Consider the following 13,704-nt stretch of genomic DNA (forward strand, 5'->3'; position numbering starts at 1 on the left):
GGGAAGGTGGCAGTTAGGACTTAAATTTCATTTTAAATCATTTAAATTGTTTCTCCTCTTTTATCTTACTACAGGCTTCATAAGTGGGTGGACTGAATTTTGCATGAAATATCCATTACCGATGGACAATCTTATGTCTATGTTGTTTGAAACCTTAACCTACACGGTCATCTTTACAGGGGAGCAACAAGTGACATCTCTGCTATTAAGATAAGGAAGGGGAAATTCACTTATTTTTATTTTAGCTGCCTCTTTTTAACTTAAAAATGCAATGTAAGAAAACATAAGAAATAATCTCTGTATCACTTAGTTCCTTATTTAAAAAAAAAATTCTTAACTTGACTTTTTTGCCTTTCCCCACCCCCCCAGAGCATAGTTTTATTTTCTATGATTCTGTTCCTTCTGTATTCCTTGGTTGGTTGGTATTGCATGTATCTCTACAGGCAAATTCAACTTATTTTTGAAACCATCCGTGGTATAAACAAATAGCAAACTATATATACTATATATCTGTATACAGAAAAGAAATGGAGTAAGAGTGTGTGAAAGAAAATGCCTCCTGGGTTTAAGAAATAAGAGAGTTGAAAGGTTTCACCTCTCTCTTTCATCACCTTCTCAGCCAAGCTCTCCTTACCCCCGCTATTGTTCTTGAACAAGTGACAGCAGCTAAAGAGGATAATAGTATAGTGAGAATATTTTCCCCATACAAATGGGAAGGCAACCTGAGAAATACTGGCAAACACAAATGCTGTGAGCTGTAGAGAAGTTGGCTTGTGAGTACAGGTGTGATAACATATGATCACAATTCTCTTTATCAACAAAACAAACTACTTCGGCAGAGATGACCTTTGCAGCTGGCTGGCTGAAACCCGCAGGAGAATCAATCCTTACCTTCCAAAAGCATTTAAAAGAGCAACTATTTCTTGTCGAGTGAGTTGGAAACCTTTCGACGGGCTGTTTTCTGGAAGCTTTTGGATTTCTTTTTCAGAGAATAGTATCTTCAGGGCAGTTCCTAAACCCTGAGTCTAAAGAAAATAGTGATAAACTTACAATTAAATTCATACCATAACTACCTTAAAGGCTTAAAGGAACAGTCACTGTGATGAGTCGGGAATGCATAGGAACTGACCTTCACCGAAATGTTACACTATGCAAAATAGTTTCTACTTCCTCATGGATTTATGCACGTGGTAAACTTACCTAAGCTGTTAAGGAAACCTGACTAGTTTAACACTTGTTGGACACATTTCACACTACTCCAAATTGCTAAAATGCCTTTTTTTAACCTAGAAAATGTCACATTAGGGTTACAATGTTCGATACGTAACCTTGAACCTATAAAGCATTCTTTAGCAACTCTTAGAAATTATTAGTGATACCTCACTTAATAATTTCTCAATTATTAGCACTAGAGAAAAAGAAAAATCTGATTTCAGTGTAGCTTCTGTTAAAATAATTCTATCTCTTGATTTTCTATGACTTATTATCTTTGTAAAACACAATAAGAGATAAAATATCAATCCTTTTACACTAAATATATAGGGAAATGGGCCTGGTTGGCAGAACTTTAATATTTGGTGATTAGGTGGCCTTCTTTTGATCACTGAAACACATTCATGGACCACAATGTCATAATTAAGACTTTTTATATAATTATACTTTATCTTTCATATAGGCATATAATATATTAATATACTCTATTTATAACCACCTTCAGAAATGAATCTGAGATGGTATCAATAGAAACATACAATAAAACCCAATCATTAACACAGAACAACAAGAACAAACGTCCTTCACATGCACACGTAACACAGAAGTTAATATTAATTTTTTCATCAATAATACAGAAAAACCACACTTAAGATTTCTAATTCAACGAACAATGAGGACATTTTAATAAAAGCTTTCAACTCCTCAGTGGGAAAATCTAAGATTAGTAATCGTTTCAAAACAGAAGTCAACACACAAACCTGTAATTTCCCCCACAATCTGCATTTGTCACATCCAACACAGTCCATTATACGGGAAATGTTCTTGAAATGTAACCGGAATTCCTCCTGCCATGCACAAAATATTTGCATTCTAATTAGATGTTTAAAATGAAACTGCATTCGTCTAAATTATAAGAAACAAAAATGCTGAGTTTATTAATGACTGAATTCTGTTTTTCAACAGTGAAGAAGAAATTTGAATTTGTATAGCATAACATGGCACATAACACAACTAACATTAATGGAAATTTATAAAATTCATTCCACATATGAATTCAACAAAGCACCAACATGTGCACTTTGAGAGACACAAAAGTAAACAATACATGGCTTTTACTTTTAAGGAACTTACCAGCTGCTTCCACTTGATACCTGCACACAACCAGTGGTGATTACAGCTATATTCTATTTTAAACAGAACATAATAGAGCTCGGTCTGAGGCACTGCTCTGTGTGAGTCTAAGAAGGTCATCCCTTCCTCTCTTAGAGCCACATGGTGTGGGCACGGGGGCTGCACCAGCGTCAATGGCTAAAGGGCGGTGCCAGGGGCGCCGTCCCAGCCCCACGTTTGCCAGGGCAGCTTCCCAGGGGCGCTGCTTCCTGGACCCTTGTATTTTGCTCTCATAGCTTCCCGCCTGGGGAGACTCCTGCCTGTGAGCATCGCACATGTTTCTATGACTAAGGTCACCTCACCTTACCTGAGGATGACACTAGTTAAGAGAAAGTTTCCTGACCTTTTACACATGGCAAACTAGGAAAATCACTGTATTGTACTGGGGTGAACTGTTTATTGCATGAAGCTAGAGGCGAGCAGCCTGAACACTCTGGTCACCCCGAGCCCTGTCCAGGGTTCTGAGGAACCGGCACCTTGGCCAAAGGGCAGGCAATAAAATAGAACATGAAACTCTTTGGCTCTCGTGTTATTCGTGTTCTTTGGAGCAGATGGAAAAATGGACTTAGGTTCTCCTTTACACACCTCTGACAAATAGCAAACAAAATGTCCTGCATGTTGTCGCTGAAAGCTAATTATTAAAACTCAGCCCTTTCTCAGCCTCACCTTCCTCTTCTACAGAAAGATGATGATATAGTTGTCCTATCTATTCCACAAGGGCTCTGGGACGATCAAAAGTATCTTTGTATAAACACTTAGAAAATAGAAAGCATTACAGAAGTGAATTAACATGATATTAAATACAGTAATAGCAATATGCCTCGAAAAACAACCATAAAACAACCTTCCAAAACTATAGTTGTGGGTAAATTATTTACTTCATTTCAGAAACATCAAGAAACTCTTACAATGGAGAATCACTCAGCTAATTTATTAGTTCTTGTAGTATACCCCCATCTAAAATATCACAGGGCCAAATGTGTTTCAGAACTTTTCAGATTTTAGAAACACCGTACATACACTATTTATTATGAAACACCCCACCAGGGAGTGTAGCAACACCCCGTAACCAAATATATTAATGTTTTTTGCAGCAACATGTAAAAATAGTAACACAAAGTAGAATTTTTTTAAAAAACACTATAAATATTCTTACATCAGGTCAGGTTTTGCTAACAAATTAATTTGCACCAAACATAAGAAAAATGTTTCCGTTTTTGGAGCTTTCGGGATTTGGGAATTGCATATAAAAGATGGCAGAGTTGTACTAGAAGACGACTTGCCAGCCGATTTCAAATCCTCTTATAACATTTTAAGCGTACAATGTATTCCTTAATGTACTTAATGTAAGCAAATTAAAACAAAGACCTCCTAACATGAAGTTTCATGATGTTCCTAAAATATGTCTTCCTTTTGATATCACAAGTTAACAGGTAATTTTTGCCTTTTAACGTTAGTCCATCAGGACAAAAACAATAGTTTCATAAATTGTAACACTGCATAAAATACACTTAAAAATACTATTTATTGCCTTCAAAGTGGTTAACAGCTAATGATCTTTTGAAAGACGCATCAAAACAATACACACTGTGACTTTAACGTAAGAAAACTCTCTCTCAGACTAATGCCCTTTAAAAAGTCATTCATTTACAAAGGAGCCATACTCACTGGTCATAGAAATGACTGAGGACTCACTAAGCAGTTGGTCAAAAGAGAAAGGAACTGAAAAATGTGGACAAGGGGCTGTGTGTACCATTTATTGTAAAAGGCAATCGGACCAACTTCAACAAGATGGACGATTGGGAAAGAGGGGTCAGATCCACAGGACAAAGACACAACCAGTAAACTGTTCCCCACCCCATCCTTCACTCAAGATCTTTACCTTTAATGATTTGGCCCCCTTTTTGTCACCAGCGAACATGGATTTCTCGTCAAAATGCATGGGAAAGGACCTGATAAAATGACAATACTATAAGTTACAGATGAAAAAAAGTACTATGTATTAGAGCTCTGGTAGAATTTTCTATCCCTACAAATATCTAAAATTCGTGACTTACTCATGTATAAGGTTTAGTAACAAAGAGAGGTGGCAAACAGTTCACATATAAACTATTCAATAAAAGACTAAAGCAAGATAATGACGGTTTTGTAATGTATAAGATTGTAGTGTTTTAAATTATATGATAAATATAATGTAAAAAATTAACTACAATTTATGTGAAAAGTGTGCAATGCTCTCTCAATATTTTAAAGCATTTTTAAAAATTTAATGCATAACTTACTTTAAAAACTTCTTAAACCAACATTTCTCCATGCTCATTTTAACAACCACTAAACTCCAGTTTTATAGACCCAGCATTTTTTTCTAGAATATATTCTAGAAAGTAAGGCTAATGTTCCCTTAGATATCTATCTTTATGCTAACATCCAATGTCATCTGAATTTAAATAGCAACTGGAAGAACACAAAATAGGTAGAAAGAACATGAAAGTCGCATTACACTTTGATACTACATAAAATTTAAAGTTATATTTAAAAATATAGCCTAGTCTCAAGTGTGAAAGTCTGCAGTGACGCTTTATTTTTCAGTTTAGATTTTTAGAAAAATTTTTAAATACTGCTGTTCTATTGCCATTTCCTTCTCAGTTCTAACTCTCCCTTTTCCTAACTCACTTTTCGGAGCCAGTTTTTGTTGTATATCAAGCAGTACCTCATTCCAACAGAGCAGAGAATTTCAGAGCACGGAGACTCGAGTCTTACTTTGTATCTTGAAAGATATCCAGCAGGAGGGTTTTTGTGTCAGCATCATCCTCTACATTTCCAGTGTACAGATCGACGATTGAGCGCTCAAAATATGGGGCCACCTTTGATAAAGCTCTAAGCTCAATTAAGTATAAAAAGTAGAGATTCTTTAGCCTTCTTGGACCTTCTCCCTTGGTTTCCACAGGGTCAAAGCGGCGTTTAAATTCTTTGATATTTGGTCCCCAGCTGGGCTTACCCCAGGTTTCTAAAGAGAAACAGAAATACATGATATACTTCAAATAGATAGCATTTTTCTCTCTACAGAAAATATGTATTTCCCCCAATAATTTTTACACTAACAGAAGGTAAAATTTCTATGTAAAAATCTGATTACCTTCCAGAAGATAATTTGCGCATAGATGTAAATTGATACTAGCATGAAGTCCCGATATAAGCTTATAGAAGACTCTTTTCTCTAGACATAAACCTATTCAGAAAAAGAGTGAAAAAGAAATCACATCCACTTAGATAACAGAAATACTAAAAATCCAGTACACAGCTTATTTTTCAAGTTAAGATTCAAGGACATTAAAAATAAATCAAGGGATAATATAAAATAATTAGATCAAGATTCTCTCACTAGAAAATAGGATTCTGACTTCAGAATAGAGTGAACTGAATATGATAATTTAATGCAGAATAAAACAGAAAGTGTTAGGCCACTGGACATTCAAACACTATGGATACACTTGGCAGGTCCCCATGTTACCTAGAAGACGACAGCACAGATTTGTACTAAAGCAAATGTAATTACAAAGTCACTGCTCTGGTTTGACAATGGCTGTTTCTCCTTTTCCCCTCCATATAGAGGTTTGTTCTTTGAACATACTTGGTAATGGAGGAAGAAGAGACTGAATTGTTTCTCTCCTTCCTGCAGTTCTTTAGTGTGTCTTATGAATCCTCTGCCCTGGAATTCTCTAATTCTGCTTAACCATATGCTCAACTAGTAAGGGGCCCAAACTTGGAAAACAGTTTACTATGTGAGTAGAATTGTATCAGATGGAGCCCAGGAATATGATGGAAATTTGGTGTAACCTTAAGTCACACAGCCTTTTGCTCAAAACAGAGGTCAAGATAATTCTACCACCCTATCCTACCCTTGCCTCCACTTTAAAAGATTTTCTCTTATTATAAGAGTAATATGCATTGTGAATGTACGTAATGCCACTAAATAGTAAATTTAAAAATGGTTAAGATGGTAAATTTCATGTTATGTATATTTCACCATAATAAAAAAGAAAAAAGAACACTTTTAGAAAATATTCTTTATAGAAAATTTTAGAAATAAAAATACAAAAATATGAGTTTTAAGAACCTACTAGATGTAGAGCAATCAGCTTCTTCCCTACTTTACCACCCAACAGGATTTTTTTGTTTTTGTCACTTTTACTTTTGTTTTTAGTTTTTAACACTCTCCCCACGGTGGGAAAATGGGCTTCAATAATGGAAACTAAGAAGTAACCTCATTTATATGCTGAGGGATCTTTAAAATGTTAGAGTAGGTATGTGGATTACTTGGCATGTTTTTAACATCTTTTAGATCACCAATTTACTCCCTCTGTGTTCTAACATAGGTGGTGCTGAAGAAAGCTGTTCCTAACAGGAAAAAAATGATGCTTTTGAGATCTCATTCCCTAATTCAGAATTTTTGCTAGAATATTCTCATTGTCATGGGTGGAGACCAAAAGGTGAAAATTATATTTTGTAATTTCCTCCTAAAAGTATATAGCCAATTTGGAATATTTACAGTAACAAGGGATACAAACTATCTGAATAAATTTGTTAAAACATTAGGTACAAATGTCTCCTCTCGTAAAACTGCTGATCAAATTTGTTATCGAGTAGCAAAATGATCAGATTTCAAATTCTTTCTCTTTCTTTTCCTTCCCACCCACCTCAGTGAGTAGAACTTACTTACATCTAGTAAAATGTCCGGGCTAGAGAAGGAAAAACAGTCAAAGCAAAGCTTGTGAAGATTCATAGGCCTAAATATGAGACCATGAAAACCTAGGAGGCAATTCTAATTTGCAAAGTCCACAAAGCCCCTTGCTGAGATGGGGATGGGGAAAAGTGAGGTGAGAGGAGTAGAATGCATTTCCATAAACGTGAAAATCAGGTAACTTCAAGTAAAATGGTAATAAAAGTATGCTGACTGGTGTAACCAAATAAGACACATGACACACTTAGCAGGAAATTGCTGGACAGCTGCTTCCGCCTGCAGGCTGCTGCCAGGCCCGGGGCTACCTCTGACAGCTGAGGTCCAAGCAATGCCTTCAGTCCCACGCTTAAGTCAAAAGGAAACCCCCCCACCCTCATTCCTAACAATACAGAGCAAATTCAACTATCCCACTTCGAAAGTGATCCTCTTCTCCTTACGCATTTCATTTCATTCAAATTCATTTTCAGCAATTGAATTATAGGACACTGATAACGTTCTTTCACAAAAGGGTAGATTTACTGTGCTATCTGGCCTGCGGACATTGCTTAGTGGTTTTCAAGGGAAGTTTTACAGGCATGATCTAATTCACAGTTGGATGGCTACTGACACTCTCCTGCCCCAGATGAGGAAACTGAATCTCAGAAAAGTTGAGTCAGTTGCCTATTTATAAATAGGAGCGCTCTCCAAGCCCGTATCAGCACTTAGGACTCCCATCCATCGGACCCTAGGAGGGTGGGTGACACAGCATGCCCTAGAATCCAGCATTGCCCAGAAATATCATCCTCTTCCTCTGTTACCAATACTCAGAGTCTGACCACCTCTTTTCACCTAAATATTACTTTTCACAATTTATATCTTTAGAATAAAGCTAATTAAACAAAGCTAAGCATCTTCTTTCACATAGGTCATTTATCAATACAACTCCTAGCAGTATTTGCACATTAATAATGTTTACCTTAATAATGGCCAATATATGCACACAGTTCATTAAAAACAGAGAGAAATCATGTTCATAAGATAACATGACTGATTAACAAATTAGAATTAACTACTTAGTTTAACTCTGTAGACGTAGAGTTCCTATCAGGTTATAGCTACGAAATATCAATTTTCCTGTATCATTCAACTTTCTTATCTTTCATTAATATAGTTTAACTTTTGGTTTCATACATTAAGAGCAATTTGATACATTTCTAAAAAGCATCATATATCTGGTTGTTAAAATTGTACAATGTTTCAGCTTTCCATGAATAACATCTTATATTTTCAACACTAGAAAATACTATAAGAATGCAAAGGCAGCTAGTACATTGGGATCTATACTGCTTTACACTTTAAGTAGAAAAGTTTAGCCTAAACTCACATGTGTAAACATGTTTAAAACCTTCTGAATTCAAATTTACCTTCCCTCAATTTCATATATAAAAAAGTACTTCCTTCCAAAAAGAACATCTCTACTTTAAAAACTAGGTTTGCATAATGGTTACGAGAAGATGGTTTGGATGGGCATGACATACAAAATGGAAACAAGCCCTCGGAGCCAGTTATGGAAACCTGATGACAGTGTCTGCCCTGTGTGTTTCCCCATTGCTTGTTTTGGCTGACCAATAGCCTCAAAACTTTCAATAACTGCATCTGAAAATATAATAACTTAAAACATGTTATTTTTCTTTCAAACACTGTCAAATTTATTTGTCTAGGTAATGAATCCTGAAATTTACAAAGACATATTCAATACATTTTTTATAAGAACCCACTAAATTTAAAACATTGACATAGTTTACCTTCTAGCCATGTGTAGAATGATTCTCCTTAAAAAAAGAACAACACACACACAAAAAGAATGGGGTTAAAATATTTTACATAGTCATTTATATATTAGAATTAAGTCTATACAAATTTTTATGACAGATTAAGGAATATCTCTAGAAATGTCCACTGTTTCATGTGAAGTAGAAAAATAGACATATGGTTCTAGAAAATAAAGACCCCAAATAATTTAAGTATTGGTAGAATGTTTTTATAAATGATATTTTGATTAGTAAAATTTTTAAGAAAACATTTCAATTGAAATCTTACGTAAATCTTATTCACTAGAAGGCTTAAACATTCATAAGTATGTGGCGAGTTTAACACTCTTAAATTAGCTTTTGATGATTACTATAGCACTCTTTAAAACTTCCAGAAAAATAGTGAACTATAATTATTACAAGAATCAAATTATTAATTATTCCATTTTTCCTGATCCAGTAAAACTAGGTAGATTTCCTCAATTACCTAAGACTACTAAGTTTCAAGGGATAATTTAAAATTTTCAAGATAATTCTTTAGAAAAGTTAATGACCAGGATACGGAAAGGCCTGACTTATCTGTGTACTAATGATAAAAGCACTTTCTAGACCAATACTGTTGCTCTGACTGAAAAAGAAAATGACAGTCAATAAAGATAAAAATAGTTAATGCACTTCCTAAATTACCTATCCTTTTTTAATTACAAAAACTCAACACACAGATGAGCCAAACAAGGAGTCTAGGGGATAAATTAGATGGTGGGGAATTACTTTGCCTCCTGAGAGTCTACACACTTTGCGAAACACAAACATCGTCCTACAGATTCATTCGTTCAACATCCTTTTTACTAAGGATCATCCATCATTATCCCACTTGTTTGTTCAAAAAACCCCAACAGCTAACAGGGAAGTCTAGCTCCCAAGGTCCTCGGTAACCTGGCTTCTACTCATCCTTCTAATTTAAACTACCCCTACAGAAAGTCTCTCCTCTGCTAACAGGGTCTCCCTAAACATGCTTGGTTTTTCCTTTCTTAGCTCCTTGGTCCATAGTATTTCCTCCAAATAGCACATACTCTCCAATTCTACTGGCTGAACTCTGCCCCATGATTCAAATTTCATCTCAAATGCCACCTCCTCCAGGAAGCGATCCCAGATCACTCCAGTGAAATATGACTTGTTCTGCCTTTTAAGAGCTATATCACCTACTGTTTGTACTGTGTATGTGCAGTACTTCTTTACCATTATCTGTGTATACTGCTTACCATTCCTGCTCCTAGAAGGAAGGCATCATGTTTATACATATTTCTGTCATGTACATCAGTGCCCTTGAACATAGATAAGTACACATCCATTTGAAATTATCATTTTGGCTTTTTTGAAGCACCTTATGACAGCTATTCATTCAGTAACCTGGAGTAACCAACTGTTGATAAATTACTATTATGCATCAGATTAAATATTATAATGATAACTGAGGTTACAAGTTTCAAAGTCAGTAAAAAAATTAAGTCACAAGACAAGTTATCTGGCTGAACTATCTTAACTTTTTTGTTCAGAACATATTTAAGTAGATTATAATAACCAGAAAATTGGGAAGTTGGAATGTGATCATGGTTCCTATACTAAACATTTAGGGGAAATGGTCTTTATACTTTTCTTTTTGACATAGGATAACTTTATATTATTAAAAATACTCATTTTTTGTCACCATTCATTGTTATTTTCTGGGGGGGGTGAATAAGACAAACTCTTTTGAATTAGAGGAAAAATCAAATGTTATCATTAACACAAACACGCAGAGACAAGAGTTTTAACTCACCATCATCTTCTCCTGAAAGAGAAAATAATAGACAAGATTTTAGAAAATGTCTCCCAGTTCAGATTCTAATCCTATTTATTTTAACATGGAATTAAAACTTCCCGCATGTTAAACTATTAATTATACATGATAGTCATCCTGCAAACGAGACTTTATAATCAGAATATCGGCCAGAAAGTACAAGATCTGCACATACGTTTTATACAATAAATAATATTGGAAGGCAACTAAAAATGACCATAAAGACCACTAGTTTCAATAATTAACAAATATACACAGTCACCCCTTTAACCATCATGTACACAACCCTCCCTGAACACGACGGTTTCCATGCTGGAATAGCACACACACACGCACCTTAACAAAAGTACTTCCCAAACTGGAATCAGTGAAACCCACTGCATTTCATTTTTGGAAAAAAGTTCTGTTGTTCAAAAACTGGTGGAAAGCTAGTTGTAGAAGCCTGTGTATGGCTCAGGCAGAATGGGGAAGAAACCGAGGTCAGACTATTAAGAGCTGCTCCTCCACAGCTGGCAGTTCCGATGGAGAGAGCACACAAACTGCACTGGCATGAGCGATTTCCTTACTTCTGGAGTCCCACCTTCAGCCAGGGCTCAGTCTCGTCCCTACCTAGTCTTCTGTCTCCCTCTTTCATATCCTTTTTCCTTCTTTTCTCCTCTTTCCTCCCTCCATCTTTTTCTATATAGCACTCTTCTTTGTAACAGTTTCATGTCTCTAATTTATCATAATATGGAATGAAGTATTTCTTAGGACTTGATGGTTTTATGAAATGAATAATTATATTTTCTCCTTTATAAGTAAGTGATATTGTTATTCAGCTATAAGAAAAAAATGAAATCTTGTTATTTGTGACAATATGGATGGACCTCGATGGCATTATGCTAAGTGAAGTAAGTCAGACAGAGAAAGACAAATATGATCTCACTTATATGTGGAATCTAAAAACAAAATAAAACCAAAAAGCCAAACTCAGAGATACTGAGAACAGATGTCTGGTTGTAAGAGGTGAGGGATGGGGGCGTTGGTGAAATGGGTGAAGGGGGTCAAAACGTACAAACTTCGGTTATAAAATACGTAAGTAATGGGGACATAATGGACAACAGGGTGACCACAGTAAAATATTGTGTATCTGAAAGTTGCTGAGAGTAGATCTTAAAAGTTCTCATCACAATAAAACAAATTTGTAACTAATGTCTGGTGACGGCTGTTAACTAGACTTACTGTGGTGATCATTTCATAATATATACACGTATCAAATCAATATGTTGTACACCTGAAACTAATATAGTTATATGTCTATTATAGCTCAATCAATTTTTTAAATCCCAATCCTTAAAAAAAAGTAACTGATCATAGGAAAGCTCTAGCAGAAGACCTTCCAAACTCTGTCCTGTGTAACAGCATGGAGGCAGGTGGGGAACTTCCCATTTCGCTTTATGTAACTGTTGTAGTGTTTCAATTTTTATAAAATCTTATAATAAAAACGTAAGCTGAAAATGAAAAGTTATGAAGTAAGGGGTAAGAAGCACACCTTTTCCATGACCCAATTCCTTTCTGCAGGCAGTCTGAGAATGGATATGGATCTGGGGAAGAACATTTGCCACATTGTGGCAGAGCGAGTGACTAAGAGCCGTCCATTCAGTCCCCCTTTCTAAATCTCTTGGGTTCTCAGAAATGCATAAAGATACAAACCTAGACCAGGAAACCCAAGTTCTTAAATCAGTCCTGGCCTGAAGAAAACTTTAGATTGGCAAGTCCGTCACAGGGCTGCTCCCGGGGAGGGCTCCTCGCTGACCGGACTGAGCATGCGCCCGGTAGTTTTACACTAAATAACCTCCAACTGTCCACAGCAATGCTGTCCCCCAGAGAACGCCAGCCATGTATGTGGTTTACGTTTCTTCCAGTAAAAATTTCTAACGAAATATTTCTAATGTCCACATTTTAAAAAGTAGAAGGTATACATGAGCTACCATACAACAAGAGTTGAAGTAGTCCTACCAAAATGATAAAGTTCTGCTTAATGGCAAAAGTATTTTACACCCTTCTGTTTTTACATTTAAATGAACTAAAACTAAGTGTACAACTTAGTTGCGCCCTCGCCACACTTGATGCGCTTGGCAGCCCGACGTGGCAAGACGCCACCTGCCTGGACAGTGCAGCTCCGAGCGGCCCAACGACCCGGAGCTGCTCTGCATCCTTATGAGTTAAAGTGCGGACGGAACATGGGGCAGCACCCTGGGTGTCTCCGGCTCACCAAGTTTCAGAAGCACGCCACAAGCCACTGGTTCTCAAACTTGGCTGCACGCTGGAATCTGGAGAGTTGAAAAAATACCAAGGCCTGGGTGTAGTCCCAGAGATTCTGACTTAACTGGTGTGGGATAGGGCCTGGGCATCCAGATTTAAGAGTTTCCCGGAAAACCTCTGATATATATGGACTACTCATGTATTCTAATCAATTTTACATAAGGTTCCTCGCTTAGGGCCTGCTATGTATCAGACACGCAATAAAAACATGTAGAAGTTTTGAGGCTTAACTATGTTATACTTTTGACCATTCAAATAAAGCAAAATATAAACTAGTTTCTCAAATTAAGTTTAGTTACAAAGACATTTTGTAAACAATTGCTAAAAGCATGAAAATGTATGAGAAACCCACCTCGGCTGGGTGCCAGAGGATTTAAAGGACGATAAACAGATCGAGGCCTGAAAAAAGAAAAGCACAAAAACATAAAACGGTTTGAGTTTGTTACATAATTTTTTTCCAACAGAAACACTCTCCTTCCTCCTCCCTCCACCCCCCCACCCCCTCCCAGTTACTTGAAACAGTTTTCTTCGTAGATGCTGTTCCAAACTCTCCATGCAGACGGCCCTTTGTAGCCAGTGTAACGCTCAGGGTTCAGCAACAGGTCTACATACTGAGCAGTGGGAGACCTCTCATCTGAACAAGA

General features: G+C 36.4%; 1 protein-coding gene across 2 annotated transcripts in view; it reads right to left on the reverse strand.

Moving 5' to 3' along the window:
- ERO1B (endoplasmic reticulum oxidoreductase 1 beta) overlaps positions 1-13,704 on the reverse strand; it is a 50,388-nt gene that overhangs the window by 5,715 nt on the left and 30,969 nt on the right. For both annotated transcript variants that reach the window (XM_019746996.2, XM_088799088.1), the window contains exons 7-15: positions 13,574-13,694; positions 13,413-13,459; positions 10,736-10,747; positions 8,911-8,937; positions 5,522-5,614; positions 5,146-5,392; positions 4,268-4,337; positions 1,974-2,060; positions 892-1,025 (exon numbers count right to left, since the gene is read on the reverse strand). In XM_019746996.2, coding sequence (XP_019602555.2) covers positions 892-1,025; positions 1,974-2,060; positions 4,268-4,337; positions 5,146-5,392; positions 5,522-5,614; positions 8,911-8,937; positions 10,736-10,747; positions 13,413-13,459; positions 13,574-13,694 — 838 coding nt within the window. The remainder of the gene's footprint in view (positions 1-891; positions 1,026-1,973; positions 2,061-4,267; positions 4,338-5,145; positions 5,393-5,521; positions 5,615-8,910; positions 8,938-10,735; positions 10,748-13,412; positions 13,460-13,573; positions 13,695-13,704) is intronic.

Source organism: Rhinolophus sinicus, chromosome 6 (genome assembly GCF_057876585.1).
Source record: "Rhinolophus sinicus isolate RSI-liver-muscle chromosome 6, RSI-T2T, whole genome shotgun sequence".
NCBI classification, from domain to species: domain Eukaryota; kingdom Metazoa; phylum Chordata; class Mammalia; order Chiroptera; family Rhinolophidae; genus Rhinolophus; species Rhinolophus sinicus.